Below are 26551 nucleotides of genomic sequence, written 5' to 3'. Positions count from 1 at the left end.
TCCTTAGTCTATCTAGATATGCTATGAAAGGGTCATTACGTATTCTAGAATGTTCAGAGATCCACAAAGAGATTCTCTGGTTACTATGGTAGTTCATGTCATTTCACTATGACACTGCATTGCATAGTAGTGAACATTGTCCTTCGTATAACTTATTCATATTATACATTTCAGAATAAAGAACAAACAAACAAATGATATTAAAGTTTTTGCAACCACATTAAGCTCTACAATAAGCTCTACAATATAGTAACGGTCATTGTTATTTCTGAAAACAATATGGGTTTGTGTAATGTTTCTTACTGAGGAGGAGAAACAGTTTGAACCCCATACAACTGCATTATACCGTTTAAAGTTTCAGTATCGCTGCTTCTTCCGGCAGCCTCACTGGTCCGTCCTGGAAACAGAGTCTCCGCCTCAGCGTCTCGTGTCTCTTTAATCTCTTCCACATTGCTTCCACGGACGACGACATCCCCTTCGGATCCTCTGACACTGCTGTTCCCCGCTGCTGATGCTTTCAGGTTCTGAAACAGCTCTCCACATGCCTCCCTCTCAGCCCGGCTCAGCAAGGACATATTGATGCCAAACCTGGCGGTATTGGACAGCCCCTCCAGGACCCCTATCACCGTGGCCTCATCCCCAGGCTGGAGACCACTGGATAGAAACACGAGGAACTCCCCCAGCAGGCCAAACCCCACCTCAGCCCTGAAGATGTCCCGAAGGCCCTCTCCACCTAGGGAGAGCAGGAGGCTGTATTTATCCTCTGGCTTTTCACTGCCGAACCTGCGCCAGTCCCGGCTGAACTCTGACGCTGTCCTGGGCTGGAACTCGGAGAACTGAGGCTTAAAATAACATTTCGGGAGACATTGTGTGTTAATTACCAATTTAATGAGACTGTTTGATGTTCAGATTGTGTTAATATGCTTCGCATGCCTGTTTGGTAACATCCCTGCCCTATACTATGAATACAACTTGTCTAACATAAAACTAGGAGTCCTTATCTAGGTTCTCCCCATTATTTTTAACAAGGTGCTGCTGCTGAGTAAAATGACATAGTGGCGCAGCCAGTCCACTAGGTGGCGCAGCACCACTCTTACATTCTTTGGGTAGAATCCTGATATTAGAATGGAGAGATGTTTGTGTTGGTGTGTGTTGGCAGAAGTCTAACCTTTAGGCCTATTTCATCACAGCTAGTCTGGTTCTGCCCTTTGTCAGTGGAGGCGAGGGCATTCCAGGGCTGTTTGCGAGGAGCTTCGGCTTTATCCTTCCTGTCCAGTGGTTTCAGGTGGGATGCCAGGACTATGTCCCTGAGAGGATTGGGACATAAGGTCAAAACAAACCATAAAACTGTCTGCTGTCTGGACATCATTGTTTCAAGACAACACGTCATTTCTAACGGGACACAATGATGAAAAAACACACAGCACATATGTTGTCTATTAACTTGTGTAACAACAGTGTGTAGGATGTTCAATTAAAAGAGAAATCAACCTAGCCATCTCACCTAAACTCCTCATAAGTTCCGACCTTCTGGTGTAGAGCACGAAACTTTGCATCGTTTTCTCTTTGGTATTTGTTGTCCGCTTCAACAGCAGACTGCAACTCCCGCTCCAGCGCTGAGAAGTTTATAACCTCAGGAGAGTCCTCCATCCTGTGAGACAAGACATGACCAGTGAACCTATGGAATCTCTTTTTAGTTCTGTGACACAGACACTGTACTCAGAATTGCCTGACAATCAGACTGTGATACTGTACCTCTGGTTCAGTCTGAGATTAATGCCATATCTGTGTTTGGAAAAGTTCCTATCACAAGCTCTACAAGCCAGAATGTAGAATAAAATGATATTTGAACTTACTTTACTGGTTGTCCGTGCGGTCTTTTTGCAGGTAGGAATGTGAGACGATATATCCAAAGGAAAGTATGGTTAAATCAACTCTTCAATGCGCTGGTAGTGACTTCAGATTTATATTACCGGAAGCATGCACAGACACCAAGTCAATTCAACATCTATTCCACATTGGCTCAATGTCATTTTATTGAAATGGAGTGTAAAAAACGGTTGAATCAACCAGTATGAATGCGTCCCGTGTATGTATTTTCATCTTGTACACATACTTTAGGTGATAGAAACCTGAATGCACTAATTTACCAGGGCACTGGAAAGTTGATTTAATTACACATTCCTGTGGATGTCTTCTTACATTCCTACCTGCAAAAGGACCAAGCGCACGGACAACCGGTAAAGTAAGTTAAATATAATTTTTTATCAACATTCTTACATGAAGAGGTCTTGAGAGGAAATGTTCCTGATCCAAACACTTATTTATACCCGACGTAGAATTCGATCCAATTCCACGTCGGGTCTTCAGGCAATACGTCTCAGAACTGCTTGGAGAATCAACTCCTCCAACTATGTTGCCAGATAGAAACCTTAATAGACTACTTTTTATTTCATTGATTCCACGGTGGTGAACTTACATGAGCTTTAGGTTAGCTAGCTATTATTATTTTTGAAGAACAATATTAATATCTGGACGTTGTTGTTGGTATGTTGTTTGTGCTGTAGCCTGACGCAAGTCCGTGTCCCCCTCTTCAAACACACGTCGTCACCATGACAACTTGGGTTAGGAAAACAAAAAGTACTATCTGGTATCGTTGGGACGCCCCTACACCATTGCACTTGAAATTTAGGTAAGGGTTAGGGGTTAAGGTTAGGGTTTTAGCAAAGATGTTCATTGTTATATCTGTGGTTTTAGGGTAGGGACCTTCCAAGGATCCCGGATTGCAGGATCCGTGTGAAAAGCCCATGCGTAACAACTTCAAAATAAAAGTCCCACGATATGTCTCATTTACCGAGACCCAGCAACTGATTTTTGTCCCCACTAATGGACATTAGTTCTTGGTCCCTATCATTGACGCCATACATTTTACTTTCTCTTACTGGTTCTTCGAATTGGCTGCCAAACACAATTACCACATTTTATGGTAAAACGAAGTTGTTTGATATTAAAATAGTTTTTAGTAAGGAAACATCTCAGTAATTGTTTTATCTTTATTTAACTAGGCAAGTCAGTTAAGAACAAATTCATATTTTCAATGACGGCCTAGGAACAGTGGGTTAACTTGGGGGGTTTTCAAAAAAGTGTAATAATTTCTACACATTAAATAATTGTTTATAAATTTCTAATGTAGTGGACATCAGAGTGTGCCAACTATTATTTACTGTACACATTTACTGTAATGTAAAAATTGTATATTTACTAATCAAGTCCTAATGTCCACATACCATATAACAATATATAAAGGCCTCCCGAGTAGCGCAGCGGTCTAAGGCACTGCATTGCCGTGCTAGAGGCGTCACTACAGACCCAGATGCGATCCCAGGCTGTATCACAACCTGCTGTGATCGGGAGTCCCATAGGGCGGTGCACAATTAGCCCAGCGTCGTTAGGGAAGGGTTTGGCCGGGGGGGCTTTATTTGGCTCCTCGCGCGCTAGCGATTCCTTGTGGCAGGCCGGGTGCCTGCAGGCTGACCTCAGTCGTCAGTTGAACGGTGTTTCCTCTGGCACGTTGGTGCAGCTGGCGGGTGGGTGTTAAGAAGTGCAGTTTGGCAGGTCATGTTTCAGAGGACGCACGACTCAACCTTTGCCTTCCGAGCCCATTGGGAAGTTGCAGATAAGATCGAAATTGGGGAGAAAGAGGGTAAAATATATATTAAAAAATCTTAATTATAACATGTTTTATTTCATATCAATCACTTATGCAATGTAATAAAAAAATTACTTATTTTTTTTGCAGGTTCCCCTCAGGATATTTTTTATGTACAAATAAAGACTTCATTATGTGTCTTACAACCCATCATTAGAATGGTAGTCTTGCATTTGTTCAACATAAAAAAGACAACTTGATGCACAACATGTACCAGTATATGCACAAGCATTTCACTACACTAACATCTGCATGTGACCAATACAATTTGATTATATATATATATATATATATATATATATATATATATATACACACACACACACACACACACACATACATACAGTGGGGAGAACAAGTATTTGATACACTGCCGATTTTGCAGGTTTTCCTACTTACAAAGCATGTAGAGGTCTGTAATATTTATCATAGGTACACTTCAACTGTGAGACGGAATCTAAAACAAAAATCCAGAAAATCGCATTGTATGATTTTTAAGTAATTAATTTGCATTTTATTGCATGACATAAGTATTTGATCACCTACCAACCAGTAAGAATTCCGGCTCTCACAGACCTGTTAGTTTTTCTTTAAGAAGCCCTCCTGTTCTCTACTCATTACCTGTATTAACTGCACCTGTTTGAACTCGTTACCTGTATAAAAGACACCTGTCCACACACTCAATCAAACAGACTCCAACCTCTCCACAATGGCCAAGACCAGAGAGCTGTGTAAGGACATCAGGGATAAAATTTTAATGGAAGAAGTTCAAGATGACGGTCAATCACCCTCGGTCTGGGGCTCCATGCAAGATCTCACCTCGTGGGGCATCAATGAGCATGAGGAAGTTGAGGGATCAGCCCAGAACTACACGGCAGGACCTGGTCAATGACCTGAAGAGAGCTGGGACCACAGTCTCAAAGAAAACCATTAGTAACACACTACGCCGTCATGGATTAAAATCCTGCAGCGCACGCAAGGTCCCCCTGCTCAAGCCAGCGCATGTCCAGGCCCGTCAAGTTTGCCAATGACCATCTGGATGATCCAGAGGAGGAATGGGAGAAGGTCATGTGGTCTGATGAGACAAAAATAGAGCTTTTTGGTCTAAACTCCACTCGCTGTGTTTGGAGGAAGAAGAAGGATGAGTACAACCCCAAGAACACCATCCCAACTGTGAAGGATGGAGGTGGAAACATCATTCTTTGGGGATGCTTTTCTGCAAAGGGGACAGGACGACTGCACCGTATTGAGGGGAGGATGGATGGGGCCATGTATCGCGAGATCTTGGCCAACAACCTCCTTCCCTCAGTAAGAGCATTGAAGATGGGTCGTGGCTGGGTCTTCCAGCATGACAACGACCCRAAACACACAGCCAGGGCAACTAAGGAGTGGCTCCGTAAGAAGCATCTCAAGGTCCTGGAGTGGCCTAGCCAGTCTCCAGACCTGGACCCAATAGAAAATCTTTGGAGGGAGCTGAAAGTCCGTATTGCCCAGCGACAGCCCCGGAACCTGAAGGATCTGGAGCAGGTCTGTATGGAGGAGTGGGCCAAAATCCCTGCTGCAGTGTGTGCAAACCTGGTCAAGAACTACAGGAAACGTATGATCTCTGTAATTGCAAACAAAGGTTTCTGTACCAATATTAAGTTCTGCTTTTCTGATGTATCAAATACTTATGTCATGCAATAAAATGCCAATGAATTACTTAAAAATCATACAATGTGATTTTCTGGATTTTTGTTTTGTATTCCGTCTCTCACAGTTGAAGTGTACCTACGATAAAAATGACAGACCTCTACATGCTTTAAGTAGGAAACACTGCCGATTTTGCAGGTTATCAAATACTTGTTCTCCCCACTGTGTGTATACACACACACACACACACACACATATATATATATATAAAAAAGGCTATTTATATTTAAGTCAAGACAACTACTGTTTTGGTTCAGTGATAGTATAGGCCTACAACTGGGTTGGCAGAACAGCTTTTTAAAATATGAGTCCTTCAACATGGAATCAATTTCAAAAATATGAAATTGCAGAAACGTCTTACATTGAATTAATGTAAAAAAAAAAAAAAAAAAAGGCAATACTGAAATAGCCACTGGTTCTGGTGTTGGAGGCCACAATACATTGAAATAGTCCCTGTTTTTGTTCAAGGCAGAGCGCTAGTGCACTGGAGGTCACAGATGGTGAGCAGGTGGATGATGGGCACAGGGGGCCACTGATGTTGACTTGCTTTTTTTGTGTAGTACTCCCAATGTCCATGTGTTATTCCACACACTGAGACATTCAATGGAGTGCCTTCCTCTTCAAGCTGCATGTGCCATGTCCATGCTCTCCTACAGAGCTCTTCGCAGGGCGTGCCCGTCCCCGGTGAAACTTTGCTGTTGGTCCAGGGTTGGTTGTGCCAAAGTTTGATATTGCGGCTATGAGTTCACCGTCTGTTTTCATCTTCTTGAAGCTGGAAACGAAGGACGCTACTGCAGGCCTGAAACTCACAGGATCCTCCCTCATCTTCTTCTTGAGGTCTTCAAAGATCTCCATTCACTCTTCCTCGAACGTCACCCCCTCAGCTGGTTTTCCAGATGTAGCTTGGAGAGCATTACAACCATAGTATTACAACCACCATTCAGATTACCAAATGAGTTATAGGTATACAGTCTTCAATTGGAGCCCCTCACTTAATATCAGATATATCGTTGTGACATTATAGATTTACCTGAGCCGTTCACATCAGAAACGGGAGCGCGCTCAATCTCAACGGTGTCCTCAGACGCATTGCCACGGTCTATTGTAGGAGGAGAGAATTACAACCATCAGACAACCAGATTGTTAAGTCTTCTACACTGCCTGTCAGGGATAATGTTGCGAAATTGTAGATTTATTCAGTTATTGAGGAACATACCCGAAAACATAGCACTTCTGGTGAACATTCTTCTTCATTGCAGTTATCCAGACGCTCGTTAGAGTCATCAATCTTCTTCTCCACATACGATGCAACACGTGCTTCTTTGAAAAGCTTGCGGGAGAATCTGTAATGGACAAATGAGGAACACACCTACAGCAAACAGCGTTTGTCAATTTCTCAACGGTGTCCGTTGACGTCTCTCCTCTTCAGTCCCTCAGCACTTGTCAGACTGTGGTTGTTCCGTAGACGGACGCGAAAGAGGTATCTGGGACCTACAATAAATGGGATTAAAATAAGATACTTTCAAGCTAATTTCTGAAAACAGGAACTTCATAACTTTTAGGCCTACTTAATAACTTTGTTTTGACTTGTTGTCTTATGACAGTGTGGGTCAATTGTATTGCACTTATATTACTAACCTTGATTCTCTTTGTTGGGTATGAGTGGATCTCTTCAAGATGAGGTACATTATTGCACCACAACATGTGTTGTTGGTATTTCTGGCTGAACTGGACCTTGTATTATGCTGGCATCTTAGGTCCACCTGTAGAAGATCTAAATCAAATGTTCATTTCAATTCATGTTTTTTTAAACATGGACCAACTTTACTCTTATTACGTTTCATTGTAAGTTGTATAGCCCTTGGAAGCCCAGGCTTCTCATGTTTCAATAGTCAAGTGAACGAGATGGGATTTGGAAGGATGGCCACACGAGACTACAGGGCGATTCCTCACAAAACAGGACCATGATTTTTTGGATTTTCACAAAATGAAACCCATAGAAGTTATTTTGGAGGAAGGATTGTTGACATGTGTATTTTAAAGCATAATTGAGAAATAATTCATTGAAGTTGGAACATTTGTGACTTTTTGGGCTTACCCAGGCCCCCTTTAGGGCGGCAGGTAGCCTAGAGGTTCGAGCGTTGAGCCAGTAACCAAAAGGTCGTTGGTTTGAATACCTGAGCTGTCAAGGTGAAAACTCTGTCGTTGTGCCCACTTAACCCTAATTTGCCTAATTTTGTACTTAAATTTTTTTTATTTAACCAGGCAAGTCATTTACGAACAAATTCTTATTTACAATGACCGCCTATGTCAACAAGCCCGCCAATTGTGCGCCGCCCTATGGGACTCCCAATCACGCGCCACTCGGGAGCCCACTATGACCGACTATAAAACAACACATTTCACTGCATGTGACAATAAAAATAAAACATTTATTCTTTAAGACTCTGTATGTGATACAAAGGAAAGATTGGTGTCATATTAAGCTTTAACGCTTGTATTATGAGTCGTTTTATGATTTTAAGAAAACGTTTCTTACAGTTTGTTAAATATCGATCTCTGGTCATTTTAAAGTTATGGCCTATTTTATATAGAGAAATTGGCATAGTAGGCAATCACAGCCCTCATTTTACTTGTATCATTGCACATCCTGCACATCACCGGCAGAGGGCGACACATTTTAATCTACTTTCACATTCACTGTTTGTAAAGATTACTAATTGGAACTCTAAAACTAGCAAAGATCGAACTCTGGAACTTTGATTTGCCCGTAGAGTAGCCTATATTGTGTTCAACCATATACCACCAAAAAATAGCAAAATCAAAAATGGTAACTTTCCAATATTCATGTTTATATTTTTATTTATATGTTCATAAATTAATGTAAGAAAATTGTTATTTAATTGTTATTGAAATCAAAATACTACTCACACTACAGAGCAAACGGCAACACTTCATATGACCCAATATTTTGCTTTGCAGCACCTACAGACACATTATGCTGTCTTATGAGGTCCTGCTAAGGCCAAACATTCCCAATTTCAATTAATTATCAATAATGATTTAAGATAGACATATGTCAACAATCCTTCCTCCAAAGGACCCTTCTATGTATTACATTTCGTGAAAATCTCCCAAATAATGGTCCTGTTTTTTTCTAGTTTCATTAGGAATCACCCTGCAATAAACTGTATGATACAGAAGGAAGGAACTTACTCTATACTTGTTAATCCTGTCAGCATTGGGATAGGTCTTTGACTTCCTCCAAGTCAAGTCTGAGGTTCTCTGGAAGTCCTTCAACCACTTGTGGACCTCTTCCTCAGAGCAGTTTCAACTTCAGGGAGGATCTGAACGGTGTTTCTCCCAGTGGTTGGTATGAGCACAACGTGTGGTCATAGTTCTCAGGCAAGAGAGTCTGTTAGAAAAGATTGGCCAAATGTGTTATCAACCTGGTCCACGCACATGCAACGGATATGCATTGCAAGCTGCACGTACATCCAACGCATGGTCCAGAGCTAGTCGTCTACTACTATACATGCCTTCATTAACGGTCATTGAGGCATTCAGAGAAAGGTTTGCCTGCAATATAGCAACAACGTTACTTTGTTGAGTTACGAAAGTAAAGTATATTGAAACCAGTCACTAAACATAGGTAAAAAAAAAAAGTCGACTGAGGCAACTTGTTGCTGTTGTCGCGCGACAGACCACAACTAATAGTTAGTTAGCTAACTTTAGCTATTACGCTACAGTAGCTTTAACAAGTCCGTGAATAAATCGTTTTGTACAGTGTATCGTTATATTTTTACAAGGCCTAGATGTAACAAAGAATTTTAACAGAGATATGTTAACTGGCTACCGTTAGCTAACAACTTAGGCTGGCTAGGGTGGGTATAATGTGGAACGTTCCAACAGGAATCTGTTCCAAAAACTTCGTAAATAACAAGGTTGTATAGAGGCCGAATAAGATACCGGGCAGGGAGTGGGCTAATTTAATTAAGATTTCACTCACCACGTTAATTCCGAAAAATGTCTGTCCTCACTCTGGTAGCCTATGGCCAAACATTTAAGAATAAGATACGTGGTGAGTTTATGCCTATTCGGCAGCTAATTAGTTAGCTAGGTTAATTGATCGTGCTACTTTGTATGCGTTGTTTGTTGGCAAACCTTGTACTTTACGAAGTTTCTGGAACATATTCCTATTGGAACGTTCCACAAATTATACCCACCCGGCTGGCTACAAGTTGTTAGCCAACTTGATCCTAACTTACCTCCAAAGTGTGTCTGGTCTCCTCTGCGCGGTCACTGTCCACAGATGACACCAATACAAGGTCATTTCGTGAGTTTTTTCCCATAAACTCTCAATATTTCCTCAAAGATCATTTAAGATACCTCTCAATGTAAACAAACGAGCTAACTTTAGCTCTAACTTGTGACTGGGGAATCACTTCCGGTGGAATACATTGAGCCTTCAAAATAAAGGTCCCCTGTACATCAACTTTGTAGAAGTTTGGATTCCAGTGTTATAAATGATACTAGTGTAGAAAGGACATACAGCATGTAAAAATATGCCACGTACCAGCTGGTAATAGCTGTCCTTTAGGGAGCTTTGTAGGCTCACACTTGACAATCGTTTTTTTTAAGCAACCCACATTAAAAAAATACCACAGTTTACTATAGAATACGACATTACTCGCAATATAATTATATAGTAAACTGTAGTATACTGTAGAATACTATACTACACACTGTAGTATCCCTTGATCATGTGTAGAATGTTGTAGTATACTGTAAAATACTACAGTAATGTATGCAAAAACACTATTCTGCAAAAACACTACACTTTTTAAACTACAGTAAATGCTACAGTATTTAATTTGCATATACCTATTCCCTTTCCACATATCGCAATTTGTGCCACCCATAAATGAGAAACCTACATGCCAAATATAGACCATATATTGTGTTCCCTACCGGTTACTATCCATTCTGATCCCAGTCCTACCTTCCAATAGGTTATGGAAAATGTAGTAGTGCTCCAGTAGGTTTCCTGAAGGAGAAAGCCTCTGCTTCTTTGTAAAATATCAAGTAAAAACACTATAGTAAATACTACAGTAATGCCTGCAAAAACACCACAGTAACTACTACAGTATACTACAGTTTGCAAAAGCACTACAGTATACTACAATGTGCAAAAACACTACATGAACTATTATATTCTATACTACAATATTTATACTATAGTTAACTGTAAATACTACAGTAAACACCACAGTGAATACTACAGTAAAGTCCTCAAAAAACACTTGAGTGACTACCATAGTATTTATAACATAGTATACTATAGTATTTTTTCATGTAGGAATGCCTACTTTCACTATGTCACATACAAACAAAGACATGTATACAGTTAACAGCCAAGCACAGTGCTCTCAGTCTCAAATTAATTTGGTGTATGCCATTGATAGTTAGGAGAGAGTTCTGAAATTATAGTCCCTACTCTCCATTTTCTAGATTGATCATATTATTTTACAGAATACACACAAACAAAGCAATCAGACAGCGCCCAACCATTAGACCTATAGTTTACAATACAGGTACATTGAACGTTTTGAAATGACCCCAATCTCACAGTTCTCTGTGATTGAAACTCCTCCATGTTCCTTTCTTCTTGGTTGAGGAGTGGTAGTAGTGCCTTGGAAACACTACTGTGTGAACCACTTCATCAATCGATCTCTGATCCATTCCTCAGAATTAGGCCACTGGGATTAAACATACTGTACTTTCTGTTGGCACATTTACATCCATCACTCGACTTGGGCTCCTACAATGTAATACGTCAGAAAACGAATGTAAACAAATCACGTAATGGTTTAAAAGCATAGTTTTACGATAGTTCTCAAACCACAGTACAAAATGACAGTACGTGCCAATATCAGTCTGTTCCATTTGGGAAAATCAAATCACAACATGAAAAATAAAGCGCTTTTTACATTAAGAATACCTGCTCTTTCCATGACAGACTGACCAGGTAAATAAAGGTTTAAGCTATGATCCCTTATTGATGTCACTTGTTAAATCCACTTCAATCAGTGTAGATGAAGGGGAGGAGACGGGTGAAAGAAGGATTTTTAAGCCTCGAGACAATTGAGACATGGGTTGTGTACGTGTGAAATTCAGAGGGTGAATGGGCAAGACAAACTATTTAAGTGCCTCTGAACGGGGAATTAGGTGCCAGGTGCACCGGTTTGTGTCAAGAACTGCAACGCTGTTAGGTTTCTCACACTCAACAGTTTCCCGTGTGTATCAAGAATGGTCCACCACCTAAAGGACATCCAGCCTACTTCACACAACTGTGGGAAGCATTGGAGTCAACATGGGCCAGCATCCCTGTGGAATGCTTTCGACACCTTGTAGAGTCCATGCCCCAACAATTTGAGGCTGTTCTAAGAGCAAAAGGGGGTGCAACTTAATATTAGGAAGGTGTTCCTAATGTTTGGTACCCTCAGTGTATATTCTTGTTGACATCAAAACAACATTAAACGTACAATTCTAGAAAATAACATTTTGGTCCAGACCATTCAATCTTGTACACTACAAGGAATGTGTCAGTCATAACACCATCAGTCCTGTTCCCGATAATGTCCACAAATCCAGACTTGCGCCCAGCCAGTGCACATTGAGATGGAGTTTCTCAATAAGACTAGTGGTAGTGTTGAAGGCATCAGTCAGTAGTAATGCTGCATTTCAGTCCAGTTTGTGATCCAGTGCTTCTTTTTAAATTGGGGTTTGGCTCCTCGATGAGGAATCCCTCGTTTACCTGGCAGTGCTCCTCTTTGCCAATCTTCACTCCCTGGTGTGGTTGGGCCGCTTGAAAAAGCCACACTGTGGGACAATGGTAGACGACGCAAAGTGAACATTTGAAAGCGTAGACTTTGGCGTTGTCGTGTTCTTATTAGAAGTATTTCTACATTGGTGCCACCAGTATCATTATTGTAGGCAATCTCAGTCCCGCTGTTGTTTAGATTCTTGACAGCTTTCTAATGTAATCACGGGTATCGTGAGATATGTCAAATAAATGACCAAATCACCACACAACCAATAGACTCAAGCTCTGCAAAGCTGGTTAGTTAGGAGAAGAGACTAAATAGTTAGCAATGGGGAAAAGGTTAGAAAAAGAGTTGAATAATCATACAAAAGTCAATCACACAAGTCACAGCCTCTGAAATGCTGTTTCCCCTGTGGATAGATGCTCTTGATGAAGAGAAACTCTTAATAATTTGACAGCAAGAGAGGAAGACTGAAGTTAAGGAAAGCCACTGCAAGCTGCAAAAAGCCGTTGGAAGCTGCAAGGACTCACAGATGGAAGGACTATTATTTTACCCAGGAAACCCAGTGCATTGTTCCAGAGGCCCACAGGGGGACCTCCCTCCCCCAGCCTCACTACTCCTCAGTCAGCCTCTCCACCTCCGGCGGCTGGGTCTTCATCTCAGCTTTCTGGGCCTTGGGTACATCTCCCTGGTGCTGGCCCTTCTGAAGAACCCACACTGACGAGGGGAAGGCGGTCAGAAAAACAAGTCAAACAGGATCTATTTTGGATCCAAAAAGGGAGACCTTTTGAACCAGTGGACAGTAGAAGTCTCGCGGTACCCGGGCCATCTAATAGTATTGTGTGGATTTGTTGTTGGAGGTGAAATTGAATCTCCATTCTCCTCTTGCTGCTAACGTCAGTGCAGGTTACTTGTTCAATTGGATCGTTGTAATAACTAATGTACCTGATCGTTACCTTCCACATAAGGAGGATGATGAAGGCCAGAAGGAGGACCCCAGCGACAGAAGACACGATGGTGATCCACAGGGGGACCTGGTACAGATCCTCATCCCCCAGCTCTGGGTCTATATCCAGGGTGAACTACACAGGGGATATCAAACAGAGGACATTAACTATGTCTGCATTTAGGCTATATGTAAAAACGTATCCTCAATATCATTATGTATATTCCTCCTCTATCATGTATCATCATCAGCATCATCATACAGTAATCGTCATGGAAATGACCTTTAAATTAGTATGGATGTAGCCTAACTTTTGTTACAGTATGACCAGCATGGTGTTATTACTTCTCTGCTCTCAGTGTTCATCCTGATGGTGGGTTTGTCTGTGACCAGTTTCAGTGTGGCCTTGCCATTCACTGTCACCCGCCACGCTTCCCCGCAGTCCTATGGAAACACAACACACATACAGGACTTTATTGGTACACCCATTCCATTCACGTGGATTCACTCTAATAAAGCTGAGGTGAAAGTTCACAAAGTTCACACTGGCAGTCTCTATGGGGGTACCACAGGGTTCAATTCTCGGGCCGACTCTTTTCTCTGTATACATCAATGATGTTGCTCTTGCTGCGGGCGATTCCCTGATCCACCTCTACGCAGACGACACCATTCTATATACTTCCGGCCCTTCCTTGGACACTGTACTATCTAACCTCCAAACGAGCTTCAATGCCATACAACACTCCTTCCGTGGCCTCCAACTGCTCTTAAACGCTAGTAAAACCAAATGCATGCTTTTCAACCGCTCGCTGCCTGCACCCGCAGCCCGACTAGCATCACCACCCTGGACGGTTCCGACCTAGAATATGTGGACATCTATAAGTACCTAGGTGTCTGGCTAGACTGCAAACTCTCCTTCCAGACTCATATCAAACATCTCCAATCCAAAATCAAAGCAAGAATCGGCTTTCTATTCGCAACAAAGCCTCCTTCACTCACGCCGCCAAACTTACCCTGTAAAACTGACTATCCTACCGATCCTCGACTTCGGCGATGTCATCTACAAAATAGCTTCAATACTCTACTCAGCAAACTGGATGCAGTTTATCACAGTGCCATTCGTTTTGTTACTAAAGCACCTTATACGACCCACCACTGCGACCTGTATGCCCTAGTCGGCTGGCCCTCGCTACATGTTCGTCGTCAGACCCACTGGCTCCAGGTCATCTACAAGGCTATGCTAGGTAAAGTGCCGCCTTTATCTCAGTTCACTGGTCACGATGGCTACACCCACCTGCAACACGCGCTCCAGCAGGTGTATCTCACTGATCATCCTAAAGCCAAAACCTCATTTGGACGCCTTTCCTTCCAGTTCTCTGCTGCCTGCGACTGGAACGAATTGCAAAAATCTCTGAAGTTGGAGACTTTTATCTCCCTCAACAACTTTAAAAATCTGCTATCCGAGCAGCTAACCGATCGCTGCAGCTGTACATAGTCCATCTGTAAACTACCCACCCAATTTACCTACCTCACCCCCCATACTGCTTTTATTTATTTACTTTTCTGCTCTTTTGCACACCAGTATCTCTTCTTGCACATGATCATCTGATGATTTATAACTCCAGTGTTAATCTGCTAAATTGTAATTATTCGATTTATTGCCTACCTCATGCCTTTTGCACACATTGTATATAGATTCTCTTTTTTTTCTTCTACCATGTTATTGACTTGTTTATTGTTTACTCCATGTGTAACTCTGTGTTGTCTGTTCACACTGCTATGCTTTATCTTGGCCAGGTCGCAGTTGCAAATGAGAACTTGTTCTCAACTAGCCTACCTGGTTAAATAAAGGTGAAATAAAAATAAAAAATAAAACATTAAGACTAGACCACTGTGCTTTGGTGTCTTTACCTCCAGCACAGTGCTGTTCCACACTCCGGCTCTGACAAGGATTGTCGCAGTGTTGTTCATGTTGCGGAGAGTGCAGATGAATTTCACACAGTGAGCAGCGCCCGTGACACAGTCCTACAGGCAACAGCAGTTGAAAGGGAGGTTAGCACCAGAACACCATTTGGGCATACACATTTCAGTTGAGTGCATAATGTGACCGACGTCACACTGTTTCTTGTTTAGATTTTGAGTTGGGCTATTTAAGCCGGTAGGCCCGCCTGCTCTTTGTGCGGGCTTGATTATTTTTCCCACTGTGTTGACGTGTGGTAGTGCGTGTTGTTTAGTTACCTGTTTTGGGCATTTGTTTGATTACGCCCAGTTTCGTGGAGAGTACTTCTTTTCCCTGTGCGTAATAAAGCGCTATTCTGAACTTTCTGCCTCCTGCACCTTACTCCGCACCCACTACGCCTAGTGTGTTACAAAGAGGAAATTGTCTGAGTGCTGGGAACAATTACTACAGTTGAGGTCGGAAGTTTACATACACTTAGGTTGGAGTCATTAAAACTTGTTTTTCAACCACTCCACAAATTTCTTGTTAACAAACTATAGCTTTGGCAAGACGGTTAGGACAGCTTCTTTGCGCATGACAAGTAATTTTGCCAACAATTGTTTTCAGACAGATTATTCCACCTATAATTCACTGTATCACAATTCCAGTGGGTCAGAAGTGAACATACACTAAGCTGACTGTGCCTTTAAACAGCTTGGAAAATTGCAGAAAATTATGTCATGGCTTTACAAGCTTCTGATAGGCTAATTGACATCATTTGAGTCAATTGGAGGTGTACCTATGGATGTATTTCAAGGCCTAACTTCAAACTCAGTGCCTCTTTGCTTGACATCATGGGAAAATCTAAAGAAATCAGCCAAGACCTCAGAAAACAAATGTAGACCTCCACAAGTCTGGTTCATCCTTGGGAGCAATTTCCAAACGCTTGAAGGTACCAGGTTCATCTTTTCAAACAATAGTACGCAGGTATAAACACCATGGGACCACGCTGCCGTCATTCCGCTCAGGAAGGAGACGAGTTCCGTCTCCTAGAAATGAACATACTTTGGTGTGAAAAGTGCTAATCAATTCCAGAACAACAGCAAAGGACCTTGTGAAGATGCTGGAGGAAACAGGTACAAAATTATATATATCCACAGTAAAACGAGTCCCTTATTGACATAACCTGAAAGGCTGCTCAGCAAGGAAGAAGCCACTGCTCCAAAACCGCCATAAAATAGCCAGACTACGGTTTGCAACTGCATATGGCGACAAAGATCGTACTTTTTGGAGAAATGTCCTCTGGTCTAATGAAACAAAAATAGAACTGTTTGGCCATAATGACCATCGTTATGTTTGGAGGAAAAAGGGGGAGGCTTGCAAGCCGAAGAACACCATCCCAATCGTGAAGAACGGGGGTGGCAGCATCATGTTGTTGGGGTGCTTTGCTGCAGGAGGGACTGGTGCACTTCACAAAATAGATGGCATCATGAGAAAGGAAAATTATGTGGATATATTGAAGCAACATCTCATGACATCAGTCAGGAAGTTAAAGCTTGGCTGCAAATGGGTCTTCCAAATGGACAATGAACCCAAGCATACTTCCAAAGTTATGACAAAATGGCTTAAGGACAACAAAGTCAAGGTATTGGAGTGGCCATCACAAAGCCCCGACCTCAATCCCATAGAAAATCTGTGGGCAGAACTGAAAAGCGTGTGGAAGAAAGGAGGCCTACAAACCTGACTCAGTTACACCAGCTCTGTCAGGAGGAATGGGACAAAATTCACCCAACTTATTGTGTGAAGCTTGTGGAAGGCTACCCGAAACGTTTGACCCAAGTTAAACAATTTAAATGCAATGCTGCCAAATACTAATTGAGTGTATATAAACTTCTGACCCACTGGGAATGTGATGAAAGAAATAAAGGCTAAAATAAATCATTCTCTACTATTATTCTGACATTTCACATTCTTAAAATAATGTGGTGATCCTAACTGACTTAAGACAGGGCATTTTTACTCTGATTAAATGTCAGGAATTGTGAAAAACTGAGTTTAAATGTATTTGGCTAAGGTGTATGTAAACTTCTGACTTCAACTGTATATGCAATTGAACAATAACAGTGTCTGCATTTTAAGTAAATGTGCTTATTTGTGTGCCTTAATAGGCCCATGTTGTGGGCCAGTCTGTGCAGAGTTTTCTAAAAGTGTGAAACAAAGTATGCAAGTGAGTAAAAGAGTGTGTGTGTGTGTGTGTGTGTGTGTGTGTGTGTGTGTGTGTGTGTGTGTGTGTGTGTGTGTGTGTGTGTGTGTGTGTGTCTGCGTGCGCAGGTGTGGCGCTCTCACTTCAACTCTCTCCTTGACCACACTCTGGCCACTCAAACACAGGTCAAATAAATCAAGGAATGTTTAATATGTAGTGATGTCACTACAAGGGCACCTGGTTTGTACAAGCCCATTGATTCCACAGAAACAGCAAAGAAATGTATATAAAAAAAAGACATGACACATCCCCTTGTCCACTCTCACGTCTCAGCGGAACTTTGTGGGCCATTAAAAGTGATTGGTGGGTTGTGGGGGACGGGAAACAAACTCCCAGGTGGCCTATAATTCCTCGTCCTTAACTAAGTTGAAGATGACAAGGTTAAGACAATGTAATAATTCCATGCGGCAGCCTGAGAAAATAAACAAATTCATTTTCGCAAACAGTTACGGGATATTACAATCCCATTTTCTTATCCTTTATCATCTTCAACCTAGGTCCTTAAGAGAGGTGCTCTCCAGCTTTGGAGGGACTCTTCACCTAAATGCCCAGCTAAATCAGAGCTGGGAGGACTGCCAGAGCTAGTTAATGCGTCGGAGGGAAGAAATTCAATTTAATACTGGACTATTGGAGGATGAAGTGACACACTTGGGGAGTAGCCGCCCATAACCAGGATAGGGCGTAGCCCAGCAGAGATATGTGTGTAACGGAGATGGTCCGGAGAAATTTGATCATGTGATACGTGACCTTGCCTGAGGCTGAGACCTGAAGACGCCTAGGCTTTAGCTCGGCAGGGTAACATAGTCTTGCGGTGCCACTCTGTTACACTTGGCTGAAAGCCTCTATGATGTGGATTTGTTCCTCTAGGTCAGAGAAGGCATTCCGGTGTTCAGCTTTTGCCCACCAAAGAAAGGTCAGTGTCTTTATTGGGAACCTCTAATCATTTCCCTCTGGGCCAAAAAAGGCAAAAGGTTCAATGGAATCGTTTTGTGGTCCATATAAGAGAGGTGGCACCCGAAGGAGATGTATATCAAATACCCTCAATAAAACATCTAAAAAAGATCTTAGTTACACAAATGTTTGTTCTCTGTGTACTTCAATCAGTTTGTATTGCCCGAGGCTACACTATCACCAAGACTGACCAATACTGGCAAACGTGTAGTTTGTTGTTCCTTGCTCTCAAGACCTACCATCGTTGTCACACCCTGACCTGTTTCACCTGTCTTTGTGCTTGTCTCCACCCCCCTCCAGGTGTCGCCCATCTTCCCCATTATCCCCAGTGTATTTATACCTGCCCTTGACCTGTCGTTTGCCTGCCCCTGTACTAGTAATACACTTTTGTTTCTTTGACACTGTCTGCATCTGGGTCATACCTGAAACGTGATAATAATGAATGGTCACCCACCTCCATGAGCTGGTTGAGCCTAGCCTACTCTGTCAGACTGTGAGTCATGATTATTGTGTAGTTGAGACATGCCACACCTTGCATGGGGAATACCATATATCCCCATCAGCAATTTTTTTGAGGTTCCTCTTGCATGTGCATGCTTAGGCCTATGCGTGGAAATGTGTTGAATACAATTTATTTTGAAATGTTTATGATGGTACATGGTTTATGTTATAAATTGCATGAATGTACAAACCGCCAAATGTTTATAGCTGTCAGAGCTGCTAGGAGTACTGGGTGGATGGAGTCAAGCGCAGAGAGCAGGTTTCAAGAACGTGGATTTATTTTCCAATACACAGGGAAAACGATCATGCCCTAAAACACACGGGCGCATGAAAAGACGAGTCCAAAAACACTGGACTAAACTGTTCCGAGAAAATAACAAAATCCACATTACAAATCCAACATAACAGAATACAAGCCCGCACAACAGCCAGCGGCCTACCTGCCCTTAAATAGCCTACCCACCAAACTAAACTCAAAACAGGTGCACCCAATCAGCCCAAACTAACAGAAACAAAAATAAAAGAATCGATGGCAGCTAGTAGGCCGGTGACGACGACCGCCGAGCGCCGCCCGAACAGGAAGAGGCACCATCCTCGGCGGGATTCGTGACAATAGCCTGGTAAAACTCCAGTAGACATTTGAGATCCTAATGTGACATTTGGCCTGCATATAACAGTTTTCGAGAGCTAGACAGATTGAAGTGTTTGTTGCTGAACGTGAATCACGGAGAAGCTACAGCCTACATTGTAGAAGGGTTGCCAGGAATTTGACAGTTACTTACAGGCAGCTCAGTGGCAAGTAATGTTCTGTATTTCATATTACAGTACACCAACTGTAATATAAATATGGTATCAAAGAACGTACTGTGTAATGACACACAGTACAATGGCATAAAATGTACTGTATTATACTGTAAAAAAAAGTTAATGCTACCGTAATCACAGTATTTTACTGTAATTACAAGGGATAGGTGCAAGCAGGATGGCTGCTAGGCTAAGTGTTACACATAACAGCATAATGTATGGTACTCTATTCTGTGGGGTGGAATTACAGTACCATTCGAAATAAAGCAATTCTTTCCCGCTCACAACATTTTCCCACAATGCACCATAATGTGCTGCTTTACTGTTGATAATACCCCAAATTAGCGAGTTTGACATCCACAGATGCAATGCCATATTATTTCCCCCTATCTTGCCTGTGCACATTCTAGAAAAGCAAAATTGATAAATCAAACATTTGACAACACTTACAGGTATCTTTTCTTTCCCATCATCTGTTTGTGAAGTGCCACCGATCACCCAAAGAGACTTCCCGGGGTCTTTCGTTCCTTGACGACAGGGTACCGCACGTCCAGGTTGAACCCTTGAAGATAATGTACTGTGCACAACAGGACAAGCAACAGAAGGTAGTAGGTATTCGTAGAGAACTGGAGTAGTTGAAAGATCAAATGTTCAAATGCAGAATTGGTTGTATTCTTTTCCAAGTGACTATCGAATCTGTCCCACAAATCAAATAACCGTGCAACTGAGCAGCCCTCAACGAACTCGCATAATAACCGCTGCCCTACCTCTCCCTCCGCTCCGCTCTCTCTCCCGGCTGTCTTCAAATACATACAACCACAAACGGCTTATTGAACCTCAAACGTGCTCACTGTACGGTGCACACACTAGTCATTCTTCCGGGGTCTAGTGCAGCCATCATAAATTAAATCATTGGGAGGTTATACAGAGATTAAATTGAGCGCGAGCGGGCACCTTGTCTACGCGACACTTTCAGCCTGGTCTCATACACTAGACATTACACAGTAAAAGTAATCCGGACACTCATATAATTACTTTAAATTATATTTGGTATGGCCACATAAGACAAAATTCATAACACATCATACATTTAGCAAATTCGTAACGTATTGCACGAATTGCAATTCGTAACATATCACACGAAATGGATGGTGGACATCCACAAATTAATACATATCATACGAAACGCAACACATCAATTAATTGTAGCGTCTCAGATCTGCTATGTTACGTCTACCCATGAGTCCAGGTTGGACAGTTCCAGACTACCAGTAGAGCAATTGCAATAATGCATTGTGAGAATCATTGCCAGACAGCATAGAGTAACCAATTCTCTAGTCTAGACAGTGCATTCTCCAAGTAGTGTGGGAGCTTAGAATATGATATTTAAGTGTGTATATAGTGCCCCAAGGAGAAAGTGGGGATTGGAATAATCATGGATGGAAGACATTTTTTTTTTTTTTACATGCACTTTGACAATAACCTTCCTCTTCTGCAATACAGCTAATTTGCAATTGGATACATGGAGTGTATGATCACTTTTGAATAACACTGAACAACCGTGTTATAACAACACACACTGTCCTCACTGTCTGTCATTAAAGAATTCCAGTGCTATATATTTATTTTTTTTATTTTTTTATTTCACCTTTATTTAACCAGGTAGGCTAGTTGAGAACAAGTTCTCATTTGCAACTGCGACCTGGCCAAGATAAAGCATAGCAGTGTGAACAGACAACACAGAGTTACACATGGAGTAAACAATAAACAAGTCAATAACATGGTAGAAAAAAAAAGAGAATCTATATACAATGTGTGCAAAAGGCATGAGGTAGGCAATAAATTCGCAATAATATACAATTTAGCAGATTAACACTGGAGTGAAAATCATCAGATGATCATGTGCAAGAAGAGATACTGGTGTGCAAAAGAGAGAAAAGTAAATAAATAAAAGCAGTATGGGGGGTGAGGTAGGTAAATTGGGTGGGTAGTTTACAGATGGACTATGTACAGCTGCAGCGATCGGTTAGCTGCTCGGATAGCAGATTTTTAAAGTTGTTGAGGGAGATAAAAGTCTCCAACTTCAGAGATTTTTGCAATTCGTTCCAGTCGCAGGCAGCAGAGAACTGGAAGGAAAGCGTCCAAATGAGGTTTTGGCTTTAGGGAATGATCAGTGAGATACACTGCTGGACGCGCGTGCTGCGGGTGGGTGTAGCCATCGTGACCAGTGAACTGAGATAAGGCGGCACTTTACCTAGCATAGCCTTGTAGATGACCTGGAGCCAGTGGGTCTGACGACGAACATGTAGCGAGGGCCAGCCGATCTAGGGCATACAGGTCGCAGTGGTGGGTCGTATAAGGTGCTTTAGTAACAAAACGAATGGCACTGTGATAAACTGCATCCAGTTTGCTGAGTAGAGTATTGGAAGCTATTTGTAGATGACATCGGCCGAAGTCGAGGATCGGTAGGATAGTCAGTTTTACTGGGTAAGTTTGGCGGCGTGAGTGAGGAGGCTTTGTTGGGAATAGAAAGCCGATTCTTGATTTGATTTTGGATTGGAGTGTTTTGATATGAGTCTGGAGGAGAGTTTGCAGTCTAGCCAGACACCTAGGTACTTATAGATGTCCACATATTCTAGGTCGGAACCGTCCAGGGTGGTGATGCTAGTCGGGCGTGCGGGTGCAGGCAGCGAACGGTTGAAAAGCATGCATTTTGGTTTTACTAGGTTTAAGAGCAGTTGGAGGCCACGGAAGGAGTGTTGTATGGCATTGAAGCTCGTTTGGAGGTTAGATAGCACAGTGTCCAAGGAAGGGCGGAAGTATATAGAATGGTGTCGTCTGCGTAGAGGTGGATCAGGGAATCGCCCGCAGCAAGAGCAACATCATTGATGTATACAGAGAAGAGAGTCGGCCGAGATGAACCCTGTGGTACCCATAGGACTGCCAGAGGACCGGACAACATGCCCTCCGATTTGACACACTGAACTCTGTCTGCAAAGTAGTTGGTGAACCAGGCAAGGCAGTCATTAGAAAAACCGAGGCTACTGAGTCTGCCGATAAGAATATGGTGATTGACAGAGTCGAAAGCCTTGGCCAGGTCGATGAAGACGGCTGCAAGTAATGTCTTTTATCGATGGCGGTTATGATATCGTTTAGTACCTTGAGGTGGCTGAGGTGCCCCGTGACCGGCTCGGAAACCGGATTGCACAGCGGAGAAGGTACGGTGGGATTCGAGATGGTCAGTGATCTGTTTGTTGACTTGGCTTTCGAAGACCTTAGATAGGCAGGGCAGGATGGATATGGTCTGTAACAGTTTGGGTCCAGGGTGTCTCCCCTTTGAAGAGGGGAGTGACGCGCGGCAGCTTTCCAATCCTTGGGGATTCAGATGATACGAAGGAGAGGTTGAACAGGCTGGTAATAGGGGGTGCGACAATGGCGGCGGACAGTTTCAGAAATAGGGGGTCCAGATTGTCAAGCCCAGCTGATTTGTATGGGTCCAGGTTTTCCAGCTCTTTCAGAACATCTGCTATCTGGATTTGGGTAAAGGAGAAGCTGGGGAGGCTTGGGCGAGTAGCAGCGGGGGGGGGGCGGTTGGCCAAGGTTGGAGTCGCCAGGAGGAAGGCATGGCCAGCCATTGGAGAATTGCTTGTTGAAGTCTTCGATTATCACGGATTTATCGGTGGTGACGTGTTACCTAGCCTCAGTGCAGTGGGCAGCTGGGAGGAGGTGCTCTTGTTCTCCATGGACTTTACAGTATCCCAGAACTTTTGGAGTTAGAGCTACAGGATGCAATTTCTGCTTGAAAAAGCTGGCCTTTGCTTTCCTGACTGACTGCGTGTATTGGTTCCTGACTTCCCTGAACAGTGGCATATCGCGGGGGCTCTTCGATGCTATTGCAGTTCGCCACAGGATGTTTTTGTGCTGGTCGAGGGACGTCAGGTCTGGAGTGAACCAAGGGCTATATCTGTTCTTGGTTCTGCATTTTTTGAACGGAGCATGCTTGTCTAATATGGTGAGGAAGTAACTTTTAAAGAATGACCAGGCATCCTCAACTGACGGGATGAGGTCAATATCCTTCCAGGGTACCCGGGCCAGGTCGATTAGAAAGGCCTGCTCGCGAAAGTGTTTAGGGAGCGTTTGACAGTGATGAGGGGTGGTCGTTTGACCGCGGACCCGTGGCGGATACAGGCAATGAGCAGTGATCGCTGAGATCTTGATTGAAGACAGCAGAGGTGTATTTGGAGGGCAGGTTGGTCAGGATAATGTCTATTAGGGTGCCCATGTTTACGGATTTAGGGTTGTACCTGGTGGGTTCCTTGATGATTTGTGTGAGATTGAGGGCATCAAGCTTGGATTGTAGGACTGCCGGGGTGTTAAGCATATCCCAGTTTAGGTCACCTAACAGAACAAACTCTGAAGCTAGATGGGGAGCGATCAATTCACAGATGGTGTCCAGGGCACAGCTGGGAGCTGAGGGGGGTCGGTAGAAGGCGGCAACAGTGAGAGACTTATTTCTGGAGAGATTAATTTTTAAAATTAGAAGTTCGAACTGTTTGGGCATAGACCTGGAAAGTATGACAGAACTTTGCAGGCTATCTCTGCAGTAGATTGCAACTCCTCCCTTTTGGCAGTTCTTTCTTGCCGGAAAGTGTTATAGTTGGGTATAGAAATCCCAGAATTTTTGGTGGTCTTCCTAAGCCAGGATTCGGACACGGCAAGGACATCAGGGTTGGCAGAGTGTGCTAAAGCGGTGAGTAAGGCAAACTTAGGGAGGAGGCTTCTGATGTTGACATGCATGAGGCCAAGGCTTTTTCGATCACAGAAGTCAACAAATGAGGGTGACTGGGAAGATGCAGGGCCTGGGTTTACCTCCACATCACCCGAGGAACAGAGGAGTAGTAGGATGAGGGTGCGGCTAAAGGCTATCAAAACTGGTCGCCTAGAGCGTTGGGGACAAAGAAAAAGGAGCAGATTTATGGGCGTGGTAGAATAGATTCTGGGCATAATGTGCAGACAGGGGTATGGTGGGGCGCGGGTACAGCGGAGGCAAGCCCAGGCACTGGGTGATGATAAGAGAGGTTGTATCTCTGGACATGCTGGTCTCAATGGGTGAGGTCACCGCATGTGTGGGGGGTGGGACAAAGGAGGTATCAGAGGTACGGAGAGTGGAACTACGGGGTCCATTGCAAACCAAAACAATGATAATGATAACTAGCCTGAAAACAGTATGCAAGGCATATTGATATTTGAGAGAGACATACAATAAGGCATAAAGTGATTGCAGGTCTTGATTGGGAGAGCTAGCTAAAACAACAGGTAAGATAACAGCAGCAATAACAGGGTGCTAGTCTAACACAGCAACAACAGGTAAAAATGGCGACGACTAGGCAGAGAGGGTCGGATTAACTACACAAAGATCCTGAGTTAAAGCACAGAGCCGACAGATAAAACACAAATAAACAGAATGGAGTACCGTGAATTAATGGACAGTCAAGCAGGCATCAGCTATGTAGCCAAGTGATCATAGTGTCCAGGGGGCAGCCGTAGATGGAGCAGGGAGCCTCCACTAAGCTAGCAGCGGCGTTTAAAGTTAGTAGCCCGGGGGGTGGTCTGCTCAGACGGAGGGGGTCTGCTCAGACGTGGTCGTGTCGACAGAGAATCCAAGCCGGATGGCGATGGCGAAAGAGAGGTTGTGATTGTGAAATTGTGTTTGCTAACTGGTGCTAGCTTCGTGGCAGTGGCGCTAGCTGCGCTAGCTGCAAGCTAGCTGTGAGGATCAGAAGTAGTGGCTGGGATTACGGCAGAATCCGGCATTGTTGTCGAGAGACAGTCCGATGCTGGTAAATTGGTGAGTAATATCCAGGCTAATACAGGGCTGGTGTCTGTGCAGAAGGTAAAAGCTACTAGCAGCGGCAAAAAAATGGCTAAATTAGCTTGTAGCTGATTTAGACCAGTTGTGATGGATTGGCAGGGCTCTGTGTCGGCAAAAAAAGGTCCAGTCAATTGGCAAAAGAGGTATTGTAGCCCAAGAATTTGCTGGTAGACCTCTTCGGCTAGCGGCAGATGGGCCTAGCTCGAGGCTAGCTCAAGGCTAACTGGTGCTTGCTTCGGACAGAGGTGTTAGCCAGTAGTAGCCACTCGGTTGCAGCTAGCTAGCTGTGATGATATCGGTGTAATTGTCCAGAGCTTGCGTCAGGAATCCGGTGATGTGGTAGAGAAAAAGCAGTCCTATATGCTCTGGGTTGATATCGCGCTTGCAGACTGGCAGGTATTGGCCCGAGCTGAAGYTGGCTGTGTCCGAGTTAAGGGTGAAGACCGCAGCAGTGGCTAACTGACTACTAGCTAGTAGCTAGTTATCTGGCTAGCTTCTGATTGGGGTTACGGTTCTAAAGTATAAAAAATAGCAGGTCCGTACCACATTGGATGAGGCGGAATGTAGGAATGTATATTCAGTTCCTAGATGGAAAGTGAAATTAAAATATATACGAAATGTATACGAAAAATACGAGGACTATTTACACGGGACAAGACAAGACAAACACACGTCCGACTGCTACGCCATCTTGGATTCCTATACTTGCTATATTGTATTTTCTTCGCCACCATGGCCTTTTTTTGCCTTTACCTCCCTTATCTCACCTCATTTGCTCACATTGTATATAGACTTATTTTTCTACTGTATTATTGACTGTATGTTTGTTTTTCTCCATGTGTAACTCTGTGTTGTTGTATGTGTCGAACTGCTTTGCTTTATCTTGGCCAGGTCGCAATTGTAAATGAGAACTTGTTCTCAACTTGCCTACCTGGTTACATAAAGGTGAAATAAATTAAAAAAATACTCCCGTATGACTTAGTTAAGTTGATCTTTCTTAGAAGTATGCCATGTCATTTCACATAATAATGCTGTTAGTAGACAGCG

At 43.1% G+C, this 26551-nt stretch overlaps 2 protein-coding genes across 7 annotated transcripts; both read right to left on the bottom strand.

Moving 5' to 3' along the window:
• Positions 1-293: 293 nt before the first annotated feature.
• On the bottom strand, positions 294-9863 carry LOC111981502 (coiled-coil domain-containing protein 103). 6 transcript variants are annotated; one of them, XM_070449595.1, is made up of 9 exons: positions 9670-9863; positions 8618-8816; positions 7040-7175; positions 6618-6892; positions 6432-6500; positions 2480-3650; positions 1505-1651; positions 1169-1307; positions 294-842 (listed from the first exon to the last, which is right to left on the bottom strand). In XM_070449595.1, coding segments are annotated over exons 6-9 (831 nt in total). In that variant the 5' UTR covers positions 2482-3650; positions 6432-6500; positions 6618-6892; positions 7040-7175; positions 8618-8816; positions 9670-9863; the 3' UTR covers positions 294-299. The 6 variants fall into 6 exon arrangements, 4 of the variants coding, with proteins under 4 accessions (XP_070305696.1, XP_070305697.1, XP_023868556.1 ...); XM_070449596.1 differs by having other exon boundaries at positions 3288-3650; XM_024012788.2 differs by lacking the exon at positions 2480-3650.
• Positions 9864-11267: 1404 nt separating this feature from the next.
• LOC111981449 (integrin alpha-6-like) lies at positions 11268-20506 on the bottom strand. Its single transcript, XM_024147792.2, has 4 exons — positions 20083-20506; positions 15086-15199; positions 13520-13618; positions 11268-13310 (listed from the first exon to the last, which is right to left on the bottom strand). The coding sequence occupies exons 2-4, from the start codon at positions 15143-15145 to the stop codon at positions 12888-12890; spliced, it is 582 nt and encodes a 193-aa protein (XP_024003560.1). The 5' UTR covers positions 15146-15199; positions 20083-20506; the 3' UTR covers positions 11268-12887.
• Between the last annotated feature and the right edge of the window lie 6045 nt (positions 20507-26551).

This window comes from Salvelinus sp. IW2-2015, linkage group LG20 (assembly GCF_002910315.2).
Source record: "Salvelinus sp. IW2-2015 linkage group LG20, ASM291031v2, whole genome shotgun sequence".
Taxonomy (NCBI): Eukaryota; Metazoa; Chordata; class Actinopteri; order Salmoniformes; family Salmonidae; genus Salvelinus; species Salvelinus sp. IW2-2015.
This window is presented reverse-complemented; position numbering and strand designations above follow the sequence as displayed.

Bases quoted from the DNA above. Each gene is read 5' to 3' on its own strand.
- LOC111981502 (XM_070449595.1), bottom strand. The intron at 1,308-1,504 runs GTGAGATGGCTA...CAATCCTCTCAG, and splicing joins GGAACTTATGAGGAGTTTAG to GGACATAGTCCTGGCATCCC. The intron at 843-1,168 runs GTTAGACTTCTG...TGTTATTTTAAG, and splicing joins GTGATGAAATAGGCCTAAAG to CCTCAGTTCTCCGAGTTCCA.
- LOC111981449 (XM_024147792.2), bottom strand. From the start codon at position 15,145: ATGAACAACACTGCGACAATCCTTGTCAGAGCCGGAGTGTGGAACAGC. The intron at 13,619-15,085 runs GTAAAGACACCA...GTGTTTCCATAG, and splicing joins GGAACAGCACTGTGCTGGAG to GACTGCGGGGAAGCGTGGCG. The intron at 13,311-13,519 runs GTAATAACACCA...TCCCCTGTGTAG, and splicing joins TGAACACTGAGAGCAGAGAA to TTCACCCTGGATATAGACCC.